Below are 25,064 nucleotides of genomic sequence, written 5' to 3' on the forward strand. Positions count from 1 at the left end.
TGAAGTTCAATGTTGCATTCAGAATAGTATAAAATAGAGCTGGTGCAGCAGCTTGTGAAGCTGAGGCAGGAGGATCACGAGTTCAAAGCCAGTCTCAGCAACTTAGCAAGGCCCTAAGCAACTCATTGAGACCTTGTTTCTAAATAAAGGGCTGGGATGTGGCTTAGTGGTTAAGTACCCCCCTCCCACACACAAAATACAAAGCAAATTAATGGAAACCTACATGTTTGATTATGAGGGTTGGCTTTAGAATGAGGAAAATCTTATAAACTTTAAAGGTGAAAAACAGGAATTTAAACCCAAGGCTGTAAATTTAAAAATATGGGAGACTGGCTCAGGACCCACTGAAGATGACCCAAATATGCATATGAAATGATTTGTATCCACTTAGAACCCACAAATCCTGCTGTGTACGTTTCTGGAGGGCTGGGTCAGGGCCTCCTGTATGCTGGGCACGTGCTCTACCACTGAGCTACATCCCAGCCCATCTTGTATACCCAAATCATCTCCAGGTTACAGATAATACCTAATTTATGTACATAAAAGCCCACTGCTCAGTATGGGTATATTTAAAAAAATATTTTCCCTTCCAGGCCGGCTGAGCTCATGGACATGGAAAGCATGGCTATGGAAGACGCCCCTACAACTGTGCATCTGCACAGTAAAAAAAGCCCACAGGAAATACACAACACCCGGTGATTAAATTTCTTGTTTGCATTTTTCTGTGCCATCCACATTTGCTACAGTAAACTTGCTTTCCTCTTGTTTTTGCAGTGCTGGGAATTGAATCCAGAGCCCTGCACATACGAGGCGAGTGCTCTATCACTGAGCTACTCCCCCCCAGCCCAATGTAATTTCTTTTATAATCAGGAAAAGACAAAAAGGTTTTTTGTTGTTGTTGTTTATTTATTTTTTCTTTCTTAAAGGAAGAGAAAGGAACAGAGATCAAGTTCTCCAGAAGCCACACTGGCTCCAGGGCACTCCAGCCCCTCTTTGCAACGGCGTACCACAGCTTCACCTACATTATCCCAAAGCCCAGACAGGGGTCAGAGGCCCACAGAACCCTCCTAAGGTGAGCAACACCTCACTCTTTTGAGTCACAGGCTGTTCTCCTGTGTTACTCCCTTGGGGGTTCTGGCTTTCTCTAGAAATCACAGTGACCTTTCAGGGCACTCTCCTCTCTCATGAACAGCTGAGGGTGGTGGTGTGAACGGGACGGGGCCTGTCCTTCCTGCCAGGGCTACGATGGCAGCAAAAGAAGAGTCAGGAACCAGCTTTCTTCCAGAAGGAATTAGTTTTAATGGTTTAAAAATGCGTTTATATAAAAGCAGCACCACCATTTGGTGCTTCCAGTCCCTGGGGTCCCAAGGGTCTCTTCCAGCACTATCTCTTTGGCCAGTTGTACCTAAAGCCTCTGCAGAGACAGTAGGAAAACAGAGTTACTTCTTCCAGAGCGGCTGACAGTTGGGTCTCAGTTGCTTTATACAACACACAACCTTCTAGAAGGCAGAACTGAAGAATGGCTTGCTTGGGCCCTGGGGACTGAGCTGGATGGCAGTGGGGTGGCGGGGGCAGAATGCGGGGCCCACAGCAATGGCCAAGGCCCTGAGCAGAATTTTTCCTGTGCCAGGGCCCAACCTCAGGTACTGCTCTAGTATCATCTGGATTTCACGCTCTTAACTACAACATTCTTCAGCAATGACAACCCACATTTGCCGATTTTTTCTTTCTTTCCTAAGAAACAGGCTGACCTAAGAAAATTTCATACATATTTGTTCTGAGGTGACCTCAGGAAACTAAACAGGAAAGAGCAAAGAATAAGGGGTCTGAATGCTGGGATGCAGTAAGTGGCCATATGAAACGTGGCACACAGCAAATCACGTCCCCTCCTGTTTTTCAAGTGACAAAGAGAGGACTGGCTGTGGAGAAAGCCTCTGCTCTTCTAGACAAAGCCCTCTGAGCTGTGCTCTGCTGCAGGTACCCAAGTGCAACAGGGAGGGTGCTTTCCTGCTGGGCTCCAGGGCCTGCGCCTGGCTACTTCCACATACCTGTCTGATTTTCCAGTTGGAAAGGACATGCTTTTGTTTCCCACTGACTGTTTCAGTTTTTTGGCTGCAAAGCACTTCTGAAAAGATAAGAGATGTTGAAGGTGGGGGACAACCTTGACCAGCAGAGGAGAACACCTAACTCAGATGGCTAGGGAGAGGGGGTACCCAGCACACGGGTGAGCCCTGGTTTCCAGCAGTGGGCACCCCTGTGCACTTCACAAGACAGAGCTAGGGCAGGAACAGGAGGCTCTGCACAGCCCTGCTCCCACATGCCAGCCCCGCTGGGCCTGGACCCCACAGGGGGTACACATTGGCCACACTGGCACCCGAAGGGGTGCTTCTGACCTGAAGCTAGAGTTCCCATGGCTACCTGGCGCGGTGGTGCACGCCTGTAATCCCAGTGGCTTGGAATGCTGAGGCTAGAGGATCTTGAGTTCAAAGCCAACCTTAGCCACTTAACGAAGTCCTAAGCAACTTAGCAAGACTGTCTCAAAATAAAATATAACAAGGGCTGGTGCCCCTGGGTTAAAAAAAAAAAAAAAATTCCCATGGCTGCAAAGAGAAAAACTGCATGCCAGGCTGGGTGGGGGCCATGCCTGTAACCCCAGTGGCATGGGAGTCTGAAGTAGGGAGGAGGAGGATCACAAATTCAAAATCAGTCTCAGCAAGAGACACTAAGCAACTCAGTGAGACTTGTTTCTAAATAAAATACAAAATAGGGTTGGGAGGTGGCTCAGTGGCTGAGTGCCCTCATTCAATCCAGGGTAAACCCCCACCCCACCAAAAAAAAAAAAAAAGACAACAAACAACTGCGCGCCATCTTTTATAGCCACTTTTAAAAAATGGCGGAAGCAGCTGCTAGGTGCCGTCTCCCCTCGGAAGGAAGGAGCAGGAGAAGCCACAGAGGAAGAGGACTGCTGGATGGAGCACCCTCCCAGCAGAGGGGCTGAACCAAGACTGCGGGGAGCGCAGCGCTCCTGGTGCGGCCTTACCTTGCCAGACACGGCTTGCTTACTGGGGTCAAACTGGGAGGAAGGTTTGGGTTTGCTGTCTCCTGCAAGGTAAGAGATGAGGCCAGCGCTGAGGCAAGGAGCTTAAGACAGGGCCCGCCCGGGGTTCAGACTGCTGGCGGCCAGCCTGCCACCTGCTTTGCGATGACATAAGTTAATGTTTCCAATCGCTGCTGCTGAGACCAGGCTTAGTTCTCACAGACCTGTTTCCAGGCTGTTAGGGGCAGGTGGCTCCTCTGACATCAAGATCCAGCGCCATAGGCAGGGACAGGGGCTCCTGATGAAGTCCCCATGTGGACTGTCCTGCTCTCTTGCTCCTCCAAGGGCTGTGTTGCCCTGGAGGCAGCTAGAGGGAGCCAGGAGTTTGGGCTTCAGGTGCTTTCAATCAACAATACCTGTGAGTGTGTGTATGTGTGTGTGTTCTGGGCACAAGTGACTGTGAGAAAGGACGAAGCCATTAGTCACACGGAGGGCTGAGAGCTAGTTCTGGGGAAGGGGGCTTCTGGCGGTCACTGGCCACGGCCACGTCCTGGGCAGGGCTTGCTGTGCCTAAACTGTGCCTTCTTCACTGGACAGCTTCCTCCCACCTCGAATGGCCAGATGTCCCAGAGTGGGGCCCCAGTCCTGTCCTCACCAGCAAAAGCCTTGAAGTCCGACTGGCTGTAGTCAAAAGGGGTAAAATCTTTTTCTGAGTCCTTTGGCTTCTTGGAAGTCCTGAGTCGTTTCTTCTCCTGTTTCTGCTCCAGGGTCCTCGGGTCGCTTGTTGTTCGCTCTCTCTTCTTAGCAGCATGCTCTAGCTGCAGGGCGAGCACACCCAGGGAGGGAAGCAGGAAGTGCCTGAGAGGGGAAGACCTGCCGCTTCGGTGACAGGTGAGGAGGGCCTAGAAATGCCTGGGCCACAGGTTGTGGAGTTTGGATTTCTGGGGGAACATCTACACATTACATGATGGGGCACCTTAGGATGGGGCCCAAGTCTAAACACCAGAATCATTTGTTTCATTTTCTTTTCTGCAGTAGACGGAGTGAGCCTACTGCAGAGGGCTCCAGGCATGTCCCCCCAGCCCTCTTCTGTGCTTCCTATGCCCCTATGCACACAGCTCAACGGGACTGGACACAGTATGCTAAACGATTTTTGGCACAAGCTAAGGTTCGAAGGTGTGGAATGTTCCCCTGTGGTGGCGTGTGCCTGCTCAGGGAGTTTGGATTTGGGAGCATTTCAGATTTGGATCAGGTTGGGAGGCTCAATCTCTATCAGCTGGGGACTCAGCTGCCTGTATCATATAAACATGGCTTTGGTGGGGGGGAGAGGCCATGGCTGGGTATGAGCAGCCTGGCACCTCAGGACACTCTCACTTGGCTAGTGCCAGCAGGAACAAGTTCCTACCTGGACAGTAATGTCAGTCATTAAGAAAGGCAGGGGTTAGAATTCCAGAGTGCTCTGGGGGTGGTGAGAATGAAGCATTTCCCGGGGCCACACTGCCACCCACAGAAGGGCCTTCTGGCAGATTTGCTATCAGTAGCAGGAGGCGCCATCTAAAGGAAAGGACAGCATCAACCTGCTTGAGGGGAGATGAGGCGGGCACCAGCTGAGGAGCCAAGGTGCCGGGAGTCACCACTTCCTCTGATGCACAGGGGACCCCTCCTCAGATGATCAGGGAGAGCCTGACCGCAACAGGGCGTCCTGTTTCTCACAGGTAAGAGAAGCCAGCACATACCACTGCCTGCTGGCGCACAGAGGTGGCCTGCTCCGCTGCGGCTTTGTACTCTTCCTTTGCCTGTTCCCGGGCGGCTGCAAGAAAGAACAGTCCGTGGAGCTGCCGACCCGGAGCCAGCTCTCCAGCCCTGGGGGTGAGCACAGCTGCCCTCCTGCCCACTGGCCCCTGCAGCGGGCTCAGCTTGGCTGATCTTCTCACCTGCACCTGGGCACTCAATCCCATGTTCCCACCTGCCTGCTCCTCTCCCATAAACCCAGGCCAAATACCCAGCAGTGTCCCTGACACCTCCCTGAGGATGCCGGGTAGGATCACAGCCCTCTGTCAGGGCCAGAACCAAAACCAAAACCTCCTCTCTTGAACCAACTCCTCTGCTGTCTTCATCTTTCCAACTGCTCAGGACAAAACCCTCTGGCATCTAAGGTTCCTCCTTCCTGTCACCTGCCACATCCAACTCACTGCCAAAGGCTGAGTTTCTGCTATGGGGCATATCGGGGTCCAAACAACCCCTCCCCTCCTGCTCACCTGGTCCCTGGGTGTCTCCCAGCAGGTCCCGCCTTCCCTCTACAACCCACTGCAACATGACAGCCCGAGGGACCTGCGACACAGAAGCCCCTCTGCTGCTTCCCAACCCACTCAGGGTGAAAGCGGGTCTTTCCCATGCCCTGCCTGGGGTCCCGTCTTCCGTCCCTCTTCCCAGCCTCTGTGCTGCTGCTATGGGCAGCCTTGGCACTCCTTGAGAATGCTCAGGAAGCTGCCACCTGGGCCCTGGGACTCGCTGCGAGGTCAAGGTTGGTCCAGACCCTCCTCCCCTAATCGCTCCAGGACTTGGCTCAATGTCACGTTGGTTAGGCTGCCTGCTCCAGCCACGGCCCAGTGGCGAAGGCACCACTTTCCTCGCCTCTCCCGCAGGCACCTCCGGGCTTTCCCCAGAACACACATTTGCTGTCTACTGTCCATCCTGCCGAGGCAGGCTGCCTGAGGCAGGGCTGGGCCTGTCGTGGTCACTGTTCTTTCACACTTTGTGAAACGACTGAGTCAACTGCCTGACGTGCGAGGGCTGTCCTTATCAAACACTGCGTTTACAAGGAAGTGAGGCTACCTGTTTGCTCAGCTGCCTTCTTCTTGGCAGTTTCTTTAGGTTCTTTTTGTACCTGAACCTGGCTGGCCAGCTTCCAACGGTTGCTGATCTATAATGAAAACAGACAAGGCAAAAACACTCCCAGCGCAGCCATCTCAGAGCGCCTCCTCCACGAGGCAGGGGCGGGCACGCTGACCTACCAGCGCCACACGTTCCAAGTCAGAAGTTCCCCATCCAAGGACACAAAAACCAAGTTTCCTGCTGGCCTTTATTTATAAGATCCTTATTGACAAGGACAAAGTGCAACTGCATCCCCGGCGCTAGGCTAGAGGCTGCACACCCAGCAGCTCCTTCAATGCCTTCGTCACACTGGGACAGAGCTACCGTCACCACCATCCCTTCAGAGGTAAGGGAACAGGCCTGGGAGGCTCTGTGCCTTGGGAGGGACGTGATCAGGGAGTGGTGGAGCTGGGAGTCAAGGCAAGTCCCGCTGTTCTGTGTGACCTGCTGTCAGCTGTGGTGCTGGAACACATCTGGGTGATGCCACACAAGGGCAGCAAGCACAGACAGCTGCTCATGCCACAATTAGCAGGGAGAAGGGAGAAGGCACAGCTTGACCTGACCCCCAACTCCAACACCAGCAGGTGGACCCTCGGCACCACGGCCAAGACCTGTCAGGGAGTCACCTGCTGACGTCTGTGCTGCCAAGGGGGGCCCTGGGCTTTGCTGTGAGAGTGGAGCTTCCGCAGGGAGAAGGGGCTTTCAGTTAATGTGTCCCTGGCGGGGGCCCAGCACAAGGGCTCGTATTCACAATGCTGCTAAACACACCAAACAGTGGAGGCAGGGGGTCTGAAAGCTTCAGCTGCGCTCTAAGAGCTGAGAGTGACACACAGTGCAAAACTGCATCAAGCTGCACGTTAATGCTGTGCACACTTTTTACATTTTAAATCTCAGTTACGAACACCACAAGACAAAATCTTTTCTTGCAATGCTGGGGATGGAACCTCGGCCTCCCACATGCCAGGAGCCACAGACCAGTCCAAAACCTGTTTCTTAAAAGGTTTCCAAGTGTTTTGGAGAGCCTGAAATTCTGCCTGAAGTCTACCTCTTGAAGCTTCTCTTCCTAGAAGCAATGCTTAGACAGAAAGGGCTTTTGCACCCACAGAAGATCACAAGCCCATCCACATGGAACCTCTCTAAAACAGAAACCTAGTTTAAATAATTAAGAAGTCCCCTTTCTTTGTGAATTGCACTTAGAAAAGGTGCCGAATCCACTTACTTCATAGATCTTCGAGGAAGGATCGAGCTTTGCTGCCTGAGAGATGTGGCCCCGGTGCTCTAGCGAAGGCAGGAACTGTGGAAAGGGAGACAGTTGTGGGAACTGCTGGGAGATGGCACGTGGGCCCAGTCAGGGTGCTCACAGGACAGTTGCTGGGGTCACTTAGAAGGCCTTAACTCATAGTCCCAGCCAGGACGCTGAGGACAAGTGACACACTGGACTCACAGGCTTCCCTCCCCAGAGATCCGCTATTTCTTTTCAGGTAAAAGGCACACCAGCCGGGAGCACACACGGCCAGGACTCACCATCCTAAATGGGTTTTCAAAGGACTCCATTATGTTCTGGGCTTTTTTCTGAGCAACTGTTAATGGACTCTTTCCATTTTCCTCAGCAGTAGGTTCCTATAGGGACAGACAAAACTCCAATCACTTATAACCATGACCATATGTGACATCAGGATGCAAACAAGAGAAAAAGAACAACAGTGACATTAGTAATAGCAGCTAGTCCTTAAGCCTTCCTGTGTACAAGGCCCTGTGCCTGTAACAGCACCTCATAGGGCTGCAAAACTAATCTGTTGACTTGATAAGTTCTCCGTGTCCCCACAACCTATGAGGCACAAGGTACTGCTCTCGTCTCGCAGCCTCTCACTGAGGCTTGGAGCAGCTACTGAAGTCTTCCAGAGCCTTGTGGTTAGCAGCGGCAAGACAAAGATTTAACCCGACACCTGCCTGGCCCGAGAGCTTAAAGGCATTTTTTCTGTGTAGTACTTGGGGATTGGACCCAGAGGTCCTCTACAACTGAGCCAAATCTCTAGTCCTCTGTTTTTTTTTTTAATCTTTATTTTTGTTTATTTTTATGTGTTGCTGAGGATCGAACCCAAAGCCTCACACATGCAAGGCAAGCGCTCTATTGCTGAGCCCCAGCCCCAGCCCTCTCTAGTCTTTACTTTTTTGAGACAAGGTCTGGCTAAATTGCTGAGGCTGGCTTTTGAACTTGTGATGCTCCTGCCTCAGCCTCCCCAGTTGCAAGGATTACAGGTGTGCATCCGCAGGCCGGGCCGGAGGTATTAACTGACATAGGAAAGGTAATTATGGATCTTTATGGGAAATCAATTAAATTATGCTCCCTGTTCTGCGGAGTCAAGGGAGACCACAGCCCCTTCTGACTAAACAGCACTTCCATGTCAATGCAGCCTAGAGTCTGTGCTCATGCTCACTGCTGAGCCTCCGGACGGCTGATGCTACCTTGTGGTCAACTGAAGCTCCTAGGCTTCCCCGCCCTCTTCTGCAGTGCTGGGAACTGAACCCAGGGTTGAGCATGTGCTCTGCAACTGAGCTACATCCCAGCATGACTTTTTTCCCATGAGCTGCCAAAGCAAGATCCCATCTAAATTCACGTAATTACGTTAAAAAGGAAGTGAAGTTCAAGGTAGTACATTTTACAAGAGACATTTCATCTTGGCTTTGTCCAACATTCTGGCATGAAGGGGTGACTACAAATTTACTCCTGTAACCTCCTATACCACTTAGTTTTTGTCATCTGAACATTTGGCAAGCTTGATGACTGTCTTTCCAACAGGCAAGATTCTTCTCTCAGTTCTTTCTTTCTGAAAAATCTCTTGTTCCCAGTACTCCACCTGCTATGGTGCCCAGAGTTGCCCCTGCATGTTCTGCTCTTATCTCTGGTTTTTTGAACACTCACCCATCCTGACCAGCTCATGTACTCAGCCTTCCTTTTGTGAGGAACCTGGATCTCCAATCACTGGTGGAAACAAGGAGCCCAGGGGTGTGAGCAGGAAGGCTCTGTCACAGCTCAACATGTTCTGGGAACAGGGCCCTCCCCAGGTGAGTGACACGGAGTCTCCAAAACAGTGTCACTAACTGCTATGACCACTCCACAGACCTGCCTTGGCTGCACCTCACTTCTCAGGAACCACAGTGCAAACCATTGGCAAAGTCTGTTCTTCTTGGAGAGTACAGTGCTGGGCACAGGCAGGAAGGTGCACACAGCACAGACTCCATATTTGATTAGACAGACAGTGAGTTGGATGTGGCAGGTGACAGGAAGGAGGAGCCTTGGATGCCAGAGGGTTTTGTCCTGAGCAGTTGGAAAGATGGAGATGGCAGAGAAGCTGGTTCAAGGGAGGAGGTTTTGGCTCTGGCCCTGACAGAGGGCTGTGATCCTACTGGGCATCCTCAGGGAGGTGTTAGGGACACTGCTGGGTATTTGGCCTGGGTTTATGTCAGGTGGGAACATGGGATTGAGCAGATCAATGAAATGCATCTTTTAATCCAGTAGGCTTGAGAGATGCCCCTGCTCAAGACATCGAGATGGACAGTCCCTGTTGGTGGCTGTGTCTGAAAGCGCTGCATCTGTCACCTCAGCCACACCCTCCCCCCTACTGGGCAGCTTTCCCTTGAGGGGAAGCCTGGGCGTGTCCTGCAGATGACCTCCCTGGAGCGTTGTCTCCCTGCACCTCTCCTTCCGCTGCAGTTTCACTCTGGTGTTAGTCTCCCGGGTGTGTGAATGCTCCTGGCAGACAGCCTGCTGGACGAACCCCACAATACCCACAAAGCTACCTCACCTCCACCTCACCGGAGCTTCCTGTTACTCACATTAAACAATGTGATGACGGCTGTGGCGAGAAGGCATTTGGTATCCAGCAAGGTCTCCTCTTTTTGGTTAGTGAAGAGGTCCGACTGTTTCTGAGCTGGCACAGACCCTAGCCGCATGAAGTCAGGAAGGTCAAAGCCCGTGGCCTGAAGCAGAGTGGCTCTGAGCCGTGCCAACCCCACTCTTCCTGAGCCCAGGGGTTTCTACTTACTGGCAGTGGGGGTGACTGGGTAGCCATCTGGAGTGGCATGGGAACAGTCATGAGGGCCAAAGAGAACATTCTCCAACCTCTGCATCAAAACAAAACCAGCAGGCCACACATAAATCTTGGAAGCAGCAGGAGCTGGCCCGTAAGGTTTGTGTACATGGACTCTGATGGCTGTCCCCTCCACCCACCACGGGGACAGAGGCAATGACACTCCACCTCGACACTGGGCAGCGGCCCGCTCTTCTTCACTCCAGCTGCAGCTTCAGACTAAGGAGGAAAGACAAGGGGCAGTGAGGGAGGCTGCATAAGCTTGAGGACACGTCTCCCCGCAGACTGTGGTTCCCGGGGACGTGTTTCTCTAGAACCCAGAAAGACTGCTGCGTCCTCATCCCTCCCAGTGCCTGGCACTACAGATATCTGGTGCTCAGGAATTGTGCAATCAAAGAACTGAGCTCTTTATCACGATGAGGCACCACAGGAAAGATTCCAAACAGCCTGCAAGAGTGTCTTCTGTAGCAGTCTGGGGCTCCCTCTACTTAGACAAACTGCAGAGCTAAGAAAGACATTTATATTCTTTCTTGAGGTGCTGGGGATGGAACCCAGGGCCTTGTACCTGCTAAGCAACCACTCGACCATGAGCCACAGCCCCTGACCCCCAGAAAGACATTTTAATATGACAAGTGCCAATGTGTTCATGCTCAGATTCTTCTTTGATTTTCAGTCTTTCTGGGCCAATTATCTTTCAAAAAAAACTATCACATGCTGCTATTATTACTGAGCCAACACACTGAAAACTGTCCCAGTATTATAAACCAAGAGAACGCATGCTGTTTTATGGAATGATTTGCTGCCCAACCACATAATGGAAGGTAAAGCCAATTAAGAAGGTGAAACAAGGGCTGGGATTGTGGCTCAGCGGTAGAGCGCTCGCCTAACATGGGCGGGACCCGGGTTCGATCCTCAGCACCGCATAAAAATAAAGCCATTGTCCATCTACATCTAAAAAATAAATATTAAAAAAAAAAAAAAAAGGTGAAACAAAAAGCCTCAAATCAAGACATGCTGTCATGTCTCCAGGACCCACGAGACATGCTCATGTCCCTACTCCTGTGCACTTTGCACTTCACCATCCTGTGGATACCTGTGTTGCAGGGGCCGTGTCACTTTCCCCGAGTCTGTCTAAACTTCAGCCTCTCCTTCACATATATTCTTTTTCTGAATCTCCAATTTTTTTTCCTTTTTCTTTCTTTCGTTTTTTTTTTTTTTTCTGTGCTGGGGATGAAACCCAGGGCCTTACACATGCTGGCCAAGTGCTCTTCCACCAAGCTCTACCCTCGCCCTAAATTCCCACTTCCTACCTTCCCAATCACCTAGGTTTTGAATGTGGAGAAAATGGTCTTGGATTCCACCTTCATCAGGCCCCAAATTCAGTTTAGGTAACAGGTCTACATACTTCATGTTGAAGAAAAACTGGCACCTGTTACAAAGTCCCTCTGATCTTTCGTTCTGGTACCCCCTATATCTGTTCTTTCCATTCCGTGACAACCACACACTCTCAGAGCACTCTCAAGACTTAACATCTGGGCCATTGCTGGGCTTCCAACATGAGCTCCCTGTACTGAGATCCTCACCTCATCACATTCTGCCAGATTAACTGCCTTACAACAACAGCTAATTAGCCCAGCCACTAGATGCTACTGGCTGTCAGATCAGCAAAGGTAATGTCATAAAATGATCAGGATGAATTTTAGCTCCTTTTTAATATGTGTGGTATTGGGAAGAATTTTATCTTTCGACTATCATAAAGTAACGCACAGGTTGGGCGTGAAGTTCAGTGGTAGAGTGCTTCTCTAGCATGTGTAAGGTTCTGGTTGACCCCCAGCACCACAAACATGAAAAAAAAAAAAAAAAAAAGGCAGCTAAATCCAAAAGGACACACCTACTTCCAAGAGTTAGCAGGATGAACAACCTGTTGAGTTGGGATTCTTACCTTGAGCAGGGGCATCTCTCGAGCCTGCTGGATTAAAAGATGCATTTCATTGATCTGCTGTCGTACAAGAGGCGGTACTGGGTTGCAGCAAGCTATGATGCCCTGCGGTTCCCTGAAGACAAGGGAGAACATGCTCAACTCACTTTAGAAACAATCCTTAGTGACTTCCCAAGAGAATAATGACTGGGAAAAGCCAGGGTCCATGGCTAAGCTAAAGAACCAGAAGAGAGATGACAGGAAGGCAGCCAGGCCAATGCTTACATTAGGCCCTCTCTGGCCTGAGTCCACACACGGGAGAGCTGGAAACAGACACCCTGGCACTGCTGGTTCTCAGCTCTACAGGATGAGCAACAGATTGGATTCTGATTCTTACTCATACTTCAAGTGACATTACAAAATGCTCAAAATCATGAGGTCTTGCAGGCACATGGTGCACAACTATATATAATCCCAGCAATTTAAGAGGCTGAGACCCTAAGCAACTTAGTAAGACCCTGTCTTAAAATACAAAATAAAAAGGTCTGGGGATGTGGCTCAGTGGTAAAGTGTTCCTAGGTTCAATCCTTGTATAAAACAAAACAACAACAACACAAAAAAACCTAAAAACATGAGGTCTTTTTTTTTTTTTTTTTTTTGGTTATCAGGGATTGAATCCACGGTTGTTTAACCATTGAGCCACATCCCCAGCATCTGCCACTTTTAAAGTTTTTAAAAATATATTATTTAGTTGTAGACAGACATAATACCTTTATTTTATTTATTAATTTTTATGTGGTGCTGAGAATTGAACCCCACGCCTCATGTGTTATGTTTTATTTTGAGAAAGGGTCTTGCTAAGTTGCTTAGAATCTGGCTAAGTTGCTCAGGCTGACCTAGAAATTGTGATCCTCCTGCCTCAGCCTTCTGAGTAGCTGGGATTACAGGTGTATGCCACCATGACCGGCTATGAGGTGTTAGTTTGGAAGAAAGTACAGCTGAGAAAATCAGATTTTTTTCTTTCTCTGTAAGTGGCTGCTGTAGCTGCCAGAGACTCAAACACAACGTAAGACATAATTATTAAAACATTCCAGTTTAGAAGTTTTAGTTCTTACATGGCAGCTCTTGGGCAGTAATTTTCCATTTCTTGGACTTGCTACCTTCTGAATTTAGTACACTAATCTGAGTAAATAGCTTTGCGTTAGAGTAATCAAGAAGCCCAACTCTGAAGGACACGTGGTCTGAGACAGTTGGAACACATTCACAAGCCCAGACTCACTTAGGCAGTTCTTCGGCTATCTTCAGCATCATGTGGTTCGGCAGTACGTATCTGGAATAGAACACATGGGATAACATAAAAATTCAGCTAGTAAGTTCTATTTGATGCTGGGGACATGACACAGGGGCAGAGTGCTTGCCCAGCATGTGCAAAACACACACACACACACAGCTATAACACAGAGGCAAAAACCAGCCTTCACAGTAGAAGAAAGAAAAAAAAAAAAGAAAGAAAAAAAAAAAAAAAAGTCCAGGTGGATGTGGAGGCTCACATCACACCCCTTCAGACCCGTGGGGCTGAAGCAGGGTGAATGCAAGGCCACCTGGGCAACTTGGCGAGAACCTGTCTCAAAAGAGTAAATAAAGACTGCTGTGGATGTAGCTTAGTATTGTGGAGTGCTCCTGGGTTCCATCCCAGGGCTACAAAGTCCCTTTCCTGTCAGACAAGCCTGGCCTAGAAGAAAGGATTAAAGGACTCTGGATTCCCTTACCCGTAACTTTCATCCTCCCTTCGAGCTGTTTTATCCCTCCAGGCAAAAAGCAGCTGGAAAGCTGTCAACTGCTGCGAGTTGAGATGCTTCTTTTGCTTCCGATACAGTTCAAGGTAGGACTCATCAGTGAAGATAGGTTTGACAAATTTCTACAGAATGTTAAATATGCAAGATCAATAGATTGAAAATTGTGCCCTGGGCTCTTGAAAATGTTTGGCTCTTTTCACAGATGTGAAGAACAAAAGTGAGAACTAGATCCTAATCAGAAGTGAGCGCTGACTGTGGGGCTTGTGTGGGCCTGGTGAGGCTGTACCTTGAGGCAGATGTCCCTGCTCCGCTGCCACACCACCTGCAACTGGACGGGCTGGTCTCCACCTCGCTCCCACAGCTCTACCCTCATTCTGTCGTAGATGTAGAGCAAGTAATGGGTGTCGTCCCGGGCATAGCTGAGCATTTCTTCAGGCAGAGGGCTAGAATTGAAACACAGGGCTTGGTTCTGATTACTGCCCCAGGGACAGCAATCCACTCTGTCTACTCACCGGATGCTAGGGCTTTCTTGAACCCTTCTGGTTTCAAAGAGTCTTTTAAAGCCAGTTATTATGGTCATACCAACATTTCTTGCATTGGTTTTTTTTTTTTTTGGTACTAGGAATTGAACCCAGGGACACTTAACCACTAAGCCATATACATCCCCAGCTCTTTTTTGTATTTTATTTAGAGATAGGGTCTCACTAAGTTGCTTAGGGCCTAAGTTGCTGAAGCTGGCATTGAACTTGTGATCCTCCTGCCTCAGCCTCCTGAGCTGCTGGATTACAGGTGTGTGCCACTGTGCCCAGCCTCATTTCCTGCATCTTAATATGACATACCTTTACTTTAACAGTCAGGTGGAAAGGGAGGCAGCCCTAAGGTGACTCTCCAGCTGTATGTCCTCCTGAACCTAATAGTCTTTTTAAATATATATTTTTTTGTCCTGGAGATTGAACCAAGGGATACTTAACCACCAAGCCATATCCCTAGCCCTTTTATTTTTTGAGACAGGGCCTTACTAAATTGTATCCTCTTACCTCAGCCTCCTAAGTAGCTGGAATTACAGGTGATGCCATCACCAGACCATATATGAACTTTTTTTTTTTTAGATTTTAATATTTATTTTTTAGTTTTCGGCAGACACAACATCTTTTGTTTGTATGTGGTGCTGAGGATTGAACCCGGGCCGCACGCATGCCAGACGAGCGCGCTACCGCTTGAGCCACATCCCCAGCCCCCATATGTGAACTTTGTTGGTCCAAATAAATTTGGTTAATATTTAGAAATTCACATATGTTGAAATGGAGAGAAGCTCAGAGGCATCTTACAAGGCACGGTACCTCAGGGAGGTAGCCAGCCATGATCAAACTTGGGGCTGTGGTTTCCAGAAAGCAGGGTAAAACTGCTACAACCCTGTGCTACTAAATCAACTGCGCACCTGAGCCTTCTCTCACACCTCAGGAGATAACTCATCCCTGCTAGAGCCAGCAGAGTTGCAAACAAGGCGGACTGGCAGTGGTCAATAATGACAAGGCATGCTTCTTTTTTCAATCACTACTTCCAAGAAGCAGAGTGTAACAACCAACCTGACATAAACTCTACATCTCCATCCTAAACTTTTCTATTGCTTTTGTGTTGCAAAAAACTCCCAGGAAAAGTCTAATACACTCATTTGAAATAAAGCAGTAACCTGAACATATTCTTCCCGGCAAGAGGTTAGTGGACCCCAGGCCTGGCTCTTGCCACCCACACTTCCTGCCAGGTGCAAACTAACCGTATCCTCCAGTCAGCTAGCTGGTACTGCTTGTTTGATTCCACGTTGCAGTAGAGTTTCAGCAGGTGATCGAGCGAGTGCCTGCCCAGGTTAAGAAGGCGTGCTGCCTGGTGGGTATCAAACATGTTCACTACGTATAGCCCAAAGTCTTTCTGTAGCCACTCAATGTCGGAATCGGCACCATGGAAGACCTGAAAACAAAACCAACGCCATGTGATACACCAGCAGAAGCCCCTTGTCTCTGAAGACAAAGCTGCCTCAAGGCCATCAGCGCCTGGGATTGGAGGCCAGCCTGGAGATGAAGATGCATATGGTTTTAAATGCTTCCTTTAATTTGGGGCCCAGCCTTTGTCTGTACTTCTATTATACAAGGTTACAGGCTGAAGCAGCTCTATTGGCTCTAAGCAAGTCCTCAAGTCCACGCAATCCTGATGGATTAGGCTCTTGGATGCAGCCGATAACATGACCTTTATGGCTCCAAGTGGCAGCAAGCTAGAGACAAGCAGTTAGCATGTGCAGGGCAGGAAATGACACGATTTCTTTTAACCGTGTGCTCTAGGTGAAAGACTGCAACCCCACCTCACATGCTGGAGCTGGAGAGGGCCGGCTGACCTTAACGATAGCTGGGTCTGTGAGGCTCTCGTTGAGGATATACATGTCACTGCGAAGCTCCAGGGTGTCCACGATGAAGTCTTCTGTTCGGGTGGAAATCTGCATCAGGCAGGTGAGTCCCAGGAAGCTCCTGTAAGAGTGGTGCTAAGACAGAGAGGGAGGGGACGGGAGGATGGTATCCGCTAGCCTTTCCTTTACCAACTGTTTTATCTATTAACTTATATTTGGTGCTGAGGAATGCTAATCAGCATGTGCTCTACCACTGAGTTATGCCCCAGCTCCTCCTCCACCAATTTTGAAATCAATTATACAGCAGCAAAAAATTCCATTAAAATTTGTGCTAATTTCCTAAAATGTAAATTCCCGAAAATGTAAAATTTCACTCAAGGGTCAATTACAGATACCTCTAAGTCTACAGCAAATTCTTGACAATTCAAGAGTTTTTCGTTGAGTTCCACAAGTTTGTCCAGGGAGGATACAAAATGGCAGGGTGTTTCTTCTACAGGTCTGTACAACTGGAGCAAGTACAGTGAGAAAAAGAAAAGAATATTAAAACCACCCTCACTAAAATACCAAGCAAACTATGAGTCCAAGCAGTGGCCTAAACTCCCTACTTTAAACTTATTAAAGGAAAGTCAAAATTAGATCAAATAATCTGCTTTGACTCTTCTTCCCAGGACCCTCTGACACCACTATAACTGGGCACTAACCTGGGGTTGTGGCTTCTGAAGCACTGACTCTGGGGGTGTGAAGTGATCTAGTTCATATTGATAAGGATGTGCAAACCTAATCAATAAAACAAAAAGAAACCATTTGATTAATTCCATCAGTCAAAGGAAAAGCTGTTCTGATACTACATGTAAAAACAAGTGAGAACCAAGCATTGTGAAACTACCTTCCCTTTGCAAAAGCATCATTGGTGCAGTGATAATTCATGAGCATCAAATAAATAAGGCAATGTGTGATGGCCCTGACCACAGGACAATTTGTCTGTTTCTTCAGGGAGCGTTGAAGAATCGAGACTTGACCAACATGTGAGTACTTTCTTGCAAACACTGGATGGTTGGTGTTGTAGATGACACAAAAATGAAAAATACATAATTCCTTATGGTTTGGAAAAATAAACTGATGAAGTTGAGAGAGAGCGGGGCAAATATTCTGGTTGACCATGGGCTAAATGTTTTTTCCCTTCTTCTCTCATGTATTTGCATAAACACCCCAAGCCTGTGGTGAGTTTGAGGGCAGAGTTACCTTTCATCCCCTCTATTTCTCCAGCACTTAGTCTGGCCTCATAGTGCAGAGAGGGGGCAAGGAATGAATGTAAACAGCCCCTGGCTATGTGTGAGAAAGAGGCCAAAGCCAACTTCATTATGCCAAAGTCCATATGTCTATTCTCTCTCCCTTTTTTGAGATGGGATCTTTTTTATGTTGCCTGGGCTGGTTTCAAGCTCAGGGGCTCAAGTGACCCTCCCAAGTAGCTGGAACTATAAGTGTGCACCTTCTTGCTGTGTTTTTGATGCTGGAGACTGAACCCAGGGCCTTGCACATGCGAGGCACACACTGCCACTAAGCAGCATTCCTGCCCATTTATCTATTTGAAGTGAAGTTTTCGCAACATGCTAATGCTGCCAGTGAACAACCCTATTCTTTGCCTCACCTTAAGGTGAATCCCTCCTGTGAAAAAGCAGGGCAGCATGGGGGAAAGGCAACTTGAAGAAAATGGGGGTTTACAGTTCTAGTCTCGGGGAAGTCAGCATCTCTAATATCATAGCAAATGGGAGCTAGAGTACCTGCCACTGCTTGGTACCTGGTGAGGGTTACCTGGGACAGTGCTGTGTTGGTCTCTATGAACACAAACAGGATGCTCAGTTGCTAATATTTGTGTGAGAATGAGGCAAAAACCACCTGTTTGACTTTTTCACATACACATTTTATAAAAGTGAAACCAAGTGAAAATGAAGCAAAAATTTGAGTAGAAGGTTTAGACACAGGCAATCTCTTACATGTCCTGCTCAACCTGCTGGGTTCGCTGCTGATGGATGAAATCCGCCAGGGCAGGGGGTACATCCAAGTCCTCAGGACGGTCCTGGGGGCGTTCCCGCCGTTCTTTAGAAAGAGCTGGAGACCCAAGCATGACAAAAACACCATCACAAAGGGACACACACCTTAAGGTCTTTTCTAGCTTTCTGGGTATCACTGACTCCCTCTGAAGAAAGGAAGGCAGAGAGAACTTCACCCCTTTGCTGCCTTTGGCATCAGACGGAAGAGAAGATTCACACACAGCAGCACGTGCAATACTCACGTGGAGGGAGCGGCTTCTGAGCATTGGGCTTGACGAAGATCTTAGGAAGAAACGGAGTGTTGGAATTGTCAATCTTCTCTCGAAACTTGAGTTGAGGTCGGATAATGTTTTTTGCATGAAGTAGTCGAAAAGTTTCAGATTTTGTTTTCCTGCCATATTCTCCTGCCTGTGATCAATGCATACAAATGTCTTATGCCACAGCAACCTGATGAGTTAGAAAAGCAAACTATAACCAGGCATGGTAGTGCATGCTTATAATGCCAGTGACTTGGGAGGCTGAGGCAAGAGGAAGGTTGATCCTGAGGAGGATCCTAAGTTTAAGGCTAGCCTTGGCAACTTTGTAAGATCCTATCTTACAATTTTAATAACAGATAAAAAGGACTAGGGGTGCAGCTCAGTGGTAGTACATCCCCTGCATTCAATCTTTAGTACCAGGAAAAAAAATAAAAATAAAAAGTAAATTCCAGTTGATGGTCTTCCAAGGAGATAAAAACATTTTGAGAGCTACTCATTTCATTTAGAATGTCTGTGCATGGGAGACTAGGAGTGCAAAGTGGAAGGGGTGGAGTCAGGCTCTGTATATTTATGAGAACAAGCTAAATGAGGCAGTGCCAGCTCTGCCCAGCAAGTCAGAAGTACACATTCGAGTGGGCGAGAGCCTTATGGAAAAGCTTCCACGAAGGCCCTCGTCAAAACTGAAAAGATGCCCTCACCTTCCGGTTCCAGCTGGACACTATTGTTTTGGGGACCTGTAGTCCTGCAGGGAGGACAGGTTGTTGATGCTTATTCACACCTGATGCTTCATCCAGCAAAATACCCTAAGAGCAAATGAGATATTAGGTTAGTATCTTCTTTTTTGAGGTTAGCAAAGTTAATTCCCTGACATTTTTAAGAAATTTATTTGCAGAATTATGTGAGAGAATATGTACATATCAATGCACATATGAAAACATACCTTAAGTATATGCAGTTTTTATTTGTCAATCAAAAAATAACCTTTTTTTTTGGCCACAGTGCACACCTATAATCCAAGCAACTTGGGAGGTATAGGCAGAAGGATCACAAGCTTGAGGCCAGCCTTAGCAACTTAGTGAAACTTTTAAAAATTTTTTTATTTAGTTATAGATGGACACAATACCTTTATCTTATTTATTTATTTTTATGTGGTGCTGAGGATTGAACCCAGGTACCTCAGATATACTAGGCAAGTGCTCTACCACTAAGCCACAATCCTAGCCCAGAGACATTTTTTTTAAAGTAAAAAAGGTTGATGATGGCCAGGTGCAGTGGCGCATACTTATAATCCCAGCAGCTTGGGAGGCTGAGGCAGAAGGATTGCGAGTTCAAAGTCAGCCTCAGCAACTTAGCGAGGCACTTAGCAACACAGCAAGAACTTATCTCTAAATAAAATATAAAAATGGGGTGGGGACATGGCTCAGTGGTTGAGTACCCCTGAGTTCAATTCTCAGTACCAAACCAAACCAAACCAAAAAACGTTGATGATGTAGCTCAGTGGTAAAGTTAGGGAGTTGGGGTTGTGGTTCAGAAGTAGAGCACTTGCCTTACACCCTCCATGCACACACACATGCGAATACACACACACAAATGTGCATTACTGTGTGAGAGGTGGGGTGATTAGGGAGTTATACCAAGCAACTGAAGCATTATATGTTCACAGACAGGTAGGGCAGTAATTACTAACTCCTGACCTGATTGACCCTCTATAACTATGAACTTGGCTGAATGTCCAAATATGATTTCAAATGTAATGTGGCCACTAAAATAAAAATAGAAGACTGTGTCTGTTAAATAAAGACGTATAGGTGTAGGGTGTAGCTCAGTGGTATAGCACTTGCCTAGCATGCACACAACCCTGGGTTTTGTTCCCAGTGCAGGGCCGTGGTGAGTGCCAGGGGAAGTACACTAGTTAGAATGAGAATAACGGTAGCCTGTCTAGTGTGTACAAACAGGTGTGGAAAATCAGATTGTGCACTATTAAAAGAAATGCACCCACGTGACAGATGACAGTATGGCAGGACCTAAAGTCATAAAACATGAGACTCCTCTAAAAGATTGTGGGCATTTAGGCTGGGAAGAGATGACCTCCTGGGACAGGAGAGCAGGATGTCAATATCTCCAGGGCTGTCACTAGTTGAAGGTTAGACTTACTTGGATGATCTGTGAGTATTTCTATAAATAATGCTCTCCTGTGTTTTTTGAAATAAATTGATAGTGACCTAGATAGATATGAATCTCCTTTCAATTCTGCAGGTTGGGGTCTTAGAGGTAGATTGTGAAAAACAACAATAAAGAACTAAATTTTGGCTGGGCTGGTACAGAGGCTGCCTCTCTTGTAATACAAACAGAATTTGCAAATCAGAAAAATGGATTCATAGACATTTAAAAAAAAAACAAAGAGGCTTCCCCAGGGAGTGATTTTTTCTTTCTTTTTTTAAAGCCAGTGATATTTTAAAGACAACTGTTGTTATTTTTGAAGAAAAAGATGCCAATTATCAGAAGGAGAAGTTATTACCTGTACCAAATGCTAAACTCACTTCCTTTTCATTTTCTAAGGTGCCTGGGTTACTCCTTGCTTTCATAAAACACTCTTCATTTGTCAGTGAAGTGTCTGGCAAAGTACTCACCACTCTCTCCAGAATCACGTCATTGGTGTCCACTAATAAATCAAACTTGTCCTCCAGCTCAGTCACCTTGTTCCGATCCTTAATGTTGCTGCGACACCCATGGTACTGCATCACCCTACTCATGCTAAGGAGAGGAAAGCCAAGGTCAGTCTGTGCATCTTTATCTCATGATTTGAAGGAGAAACTTATCTCAAAGCTTCTTACACATGATTATATATATTTATATGTGTGTGTGTGTGTGTGTGTGTGTGTGTACACACTGGGGATTGAACTCAGGGGCACTCAACCACTGAGCCACATCCCCAGCCCTATTTTGTATTTTATTTAGAGACAGGGTCTCACTGAGTTGCTTAGCACCTTGCTTTTGCTGAGGCTAGCTTTGAACTCGGAATCCTCCTGCTACAGTCTCCTGAGCCGCCGGGATTCCAGGCATGTGCCATTGCGCCCAGTCACATGATACTATATTAATAATGTATGCTGTGTTTATTGTTTTAACATGGCAAATGTGAGTTTTTCTAATTTTTCACACAACAGTTAAACAAAATTAATGTTTATGTATTATCTGTCCTAATACACTGATTTTCAAGTTCCATATTAATTCAAAAAGATCTGCTGCCTAAAAGTGCAAAAGTTGATATATTTTTTAAAAGTTAAACTAAGCTGTGTGCAATGGTGCACAATTGTAATTCTAGCTACTCAGAAGTCTGAGACAGAACAAGTTCAAGGCTGGCCTATGCAAGTCAGTAACACCCTATTTCAAAATAAAATAAAATTGAAAAAAAGGCTGGTAATGGAGCTCAGTGGTAAAGCATCTGCCTGACATGCATGAGGCCCCGGGGTTCAATCTCCAGCACCACACACACTAAAAATTATTTCCCTAATGAAAATATACTGTGTCATTTTCACATTTCATCGTTGTTTATTTATTTATTTATTTATTTTTAATACTGGTGTGAGGACTGGAGTCAAGTCAACCTTCACTCTTTTTTTTTTAAAGAGAGAGAGAGAGAGAGAATTATTTTAATATTCACTTTTTAGTTTTCGGCAGACATAACATCTTTGTTTGTATGTGGTGCTGTGGATCGAACCCGGGCCGCACCCATGCCAGGCGAGCGCGCTACCGCTTGAGCCACATCCCCAGCCCTTCATCGTTGTTTATAGTGCACAAAATTATGATTGGGGAGAAACAAATTTCAGAAAAAAATTATCCATCTCTTTGTTTTCATTTCTTTCATTAATACAAGAAAATACACAGTACTCACCATTGAAGCAACCTGTCTCCCTGTGTCTCACAAAATGCCTGGAAGCCAGGAAAACTACGATAAAAATCATACTCATCACCAAACTGTGGTAAGCCTCCAGATGCCTTCGTGACTGCCACCACTGATCCAAGAGCGAACTGTCAAAACCCCAAAGATACAGCACATTTAAAACACAGATCAGCATTTGCTCAGCAAGTCCCTGTTGGAAGATCTGCCCATACAGCATGTTGTACCAGTACTCAAGAGAAGTGATAGGCATCCAATCTTATCTGCATAATGAATAACCCACTTGGTGCCACTCTACCCCGAGTCCTGTTCTGGGCCATGAGAATTCAATGAACCAAAGAACCCAGTTTGGAGCCAATGTTCCTGAAAGACTGGGGCGGGTGTGTGTGTGTGTGTGTGTGTGTGTGTGTGACAAAACACATACACATACAAAGGCTGGGATATAGCTCAGTGGTAGAAAGCCTGCCTAGCACTGTGAGGCCCAGGGTTCAATCCCTAGTACTGCAAAAACAAAACAACACAAAGCCATATAAAGTCATGTGTCCCTCTGCGTCGTTAGGTGATTTCACCATCACACAGACCAGTATACACACACTAAGACAGCTGTGACGTCACTAGGCTACATAATCTTGTATGTGGACTCTTGCTGACCAAAGACAAAAAATAACATATTTAAAATGGACCAGGTTTGATCTTGGCTCCACCATCTATGATTTGTGATTTTGGTTAAGTTATTCCACTTATTTGGACCTTGGTTTCTTCCTCAGAAAAATGGGCATAATAAAAAGTATCTACCCCACAAGTTGCTGTGAGGATTGAGTGAGTTAATAAAATCACCTCCCACAGCACCTGGCACATCAATGCTATTATTACCCAAGTTCAAATCCATGTGCTCTATACAAGATTTACTGTGCTTCTGTGTTTTTACCTTGACAAACACCTAACATCAATACAAGCGTCCTCCAGACTCGCTCGATGACCGATTTACAACTGGCTCAGTGACTACCAAGCAGCACTCTACTGAAACTCTTGGGTAAGGAGAAATGACCCTTCACTGACAAAGGAGGCGGGCGCGTGTAGGCCAAATGTCAGTTTTGTGTACAAACGTCTCCCGCCAGCCAAAAAATGAGAAAGGAGGTGGAAATTAAGTCGCGGTGTGGTAGTGGGTGACGCCCGGGACCACACCTCGCGGTTCGGGGCCTGCTGGGGCCAGGAAGTGCAGTGGACGGTACCGCAGGTCAGACGGCGGAGCGGGGACCGCAGGCCCCGTGGCAAACTTGCCGGGCTGGCAGTGCCGCGGCTCGGAAAGGGCCACCCTAAGGCCTAAGCCTGGCCGGAGGTCGGCTCCCACTTGAGCCGCTACACAAGTAACTCCAAGGAGCCCCGCATGCCCACAGGGAGGGCCTCATACTGCGCCCCGGCTCTGGGGCAAGGATGCTGGGGTGACGAGGCGGCACCTCCGAGGGGGCCGCGGGCCCGTGCGGAAGGCGCAGCGCGGCCGAGCCCGGGAGCCGGCCGGGGGCCCAGAGGCCCTCCCCGCGACGAGCAGCCAGCGCTCCGCCCCCGGGCCGCGTGGGCTCACAGCGAGCGGCGTCCCAGGCGCCGGAGTTCGCGGCCAGGTCCCCGTCGGGCTCCGCTGCGGCGCGCGGCTGTTCCCCAGGCCCGCGGCCTCCTCCCGCCCCAGCCAGGGAGCGCGGCTGCCGGCGAACCCACCTTCACGAAGCTGTCCGCGTCCGGGAAGCCCGGCAGCACCATGTCACTGTCGGGCTTGGTGGCACCAGTGGCCGACGGGGACTTGGGCTCCCGGGGACTGGGGGGCGCCATCTTCCTGGCCCGCAAGGCTCTTCTCGCGAGAGTGCCGCTGACGCGCAGCTAGCGCTCTACGCGTGCGCAGGGGCCCCGGTCCAGGAGCACGGGCTGGCGGGAGCTTGAGCTGGAGTGTCGAGTCTCGTAGGCGCGTTCACGTACTCCTATAACCTTACCGTGTATCATCCCAGCAACCTTGTGATCCTGGGCGGGACCGGAGGACTCAGTTCTTGCATTTAAAGCCAGCTCCCGTCAACCTCTGGTTCCCTTCCGCCCTCATCGCGAGACCAGCGCCTGCAGTTACTCCCACCCCTGAGGCATCGTGTCTTTTCCCTTGGCCTTCACTTATGATTGTTCAACTTAAGAACTTCCCCATTTTATGTCCGTATGAAATCACAGCCATACAACCATTCTGTTTTTCATTTTCAGTTACTAAAAAAATGACATATCTTTCCATCTTCTAAAGTCTTCAATTTCTTTCTTTAGTGTTCTGTAGTTTGTAGAGGTCTTTCACCTCTTTTTAAAAATTGAGTTTTGTTTTTTTTTTGGAGGCTATTGTGAATGAGGTAGTTTCCCTAATTTCTCTTTTAGAGGATTCATCACTGGTGTATAGAAATGCATTTGATTTATGGGTATTGATTTTATATCCTGCTACTTTGCTGAATTCGTTTATTAATTCTAGAAGTTTTTTGGTGGCGTTTTTTGGATCTTCTAAGTATAGAATCATGTCATTGGCAAATAATGATAGTTCGAGTTTTTCTTTTCCTATTCACATCCCTTTAATTTCTTTCAACTGTCTAATTGCTCTAGCTAGAGCTTCAAGAACTATGTTGAATAGAATTGGTGAAAGAGGGCATCCCGTCTTGTTCCAGTCTTTAGTGGGAATGCTTCCAATTTTTCTCCATTTAGAATGATGTTGGTACAGTGAATCGAAGAGCATT

General features: G+C 47.8%; 1 protein-coding gene across 7 annotated transcripts; it reads right to left on the reverse strand.

The window, feature by feature from the left end:
- Positions 1-1,275: 1,275 nt before the first annotated feature.
- Positions 1,276-24,250, reverse strand: Exosc10 (exosome component 10). Of its 7 annotated transcripts, none has more exons than XM_027947557.2 (25): positions 24,031-24,241; positions 22,312-22,448; positions 21,050-21,173; positions 19,118-19,222; positions 18,405-18,570; positions 18,106-18,220; positions 16,813-16,888; positions 16,507-16,617; positions 16,103-16,246; positions 15,491-15,681; positions 14,003-14,159; positions 13,690-13,838; positions 13,200-13,250; positions 11,945-12,056; positions 10,171-10,221; positions 9,958-10,036; positions 9,749-9,855; positions 7,436-7,531; positions 7,131-7,205; positions 5,873-5,960; positions 4,774-4,847; positions 3,693-3,855; positions 3,041-3,102; positions 2,049-2,125; positions 1,276-1,414 (listed from the first exon to the last, which is right to left on the reverse strand). In XM_027947557.2, exons 1-25 carry the CDS (start codon positions 24,139-24,141, stop codon positions 1,384-1,386), a joined length of 2,652 nt encoding a protein of 883 aa, XP_027803358.2. In that variant the 5' UTR covers positions 24,142-24,241; the 3' UTR covers positions 1,276-1,383. The 7 variants fall into 7 exon arrangements, with proteins under 7 accessions (XP_027803358.2, XP_071473446.1, XP_027803359.2 ...); XM_071617345.1 differs by lacking the exon at positions 24,031-24,241 and adding an exon at positions 23,246-23,798; XM_027947558.2 differs by lacking the exon at positions 5,873-5,960 and having other exon boundaries at positions 3,693-3,895; positions 24,031-24,246.
- Between the last annotated feature and the right edge of the window lie 814 nt (positions 24,251-25,064).

The sequence above is a fragment of the Marmota flaviventris genome, chromosome 10 (assembly GCF_047511675.1).
Source record: "Marmota flaviventris isolate mMarFla1 chromosome 10, mMarFla1.hap1, whole genome shotgun sequence".
NCBI lineage: Eukaryota > Metazoa > Chordata > Mammalia > Rodentia > Sciuridae > Marmota > Marmota flaviventris.

Excerpts from the sequence above, each read along its gene's own strand:
- Exosc10 (XM_027947557.2), bottom strand. The coding sequence starts at position 24,141 with ATGGCGCCCCCCAGTCCCCGGGAGCCCAAGTCCCCGTCGGCCACTGGT. Across the intron at positions 21,174-22,311 it reads GGAGACAGGTTGCTTCAATG|CATGAGTAGGGTGATGCAGT; the intron begins GTGAGTACTGTG and ends TCCTCTCCTTAG. Across the intron at positions 13,251-13,689 it reads AGGGAGGATGAAAGTTACGG|ATACGTACTGCCGAACCACA; the intron begins GTAAGGGAATCC and ends GTTCTATTCCAG.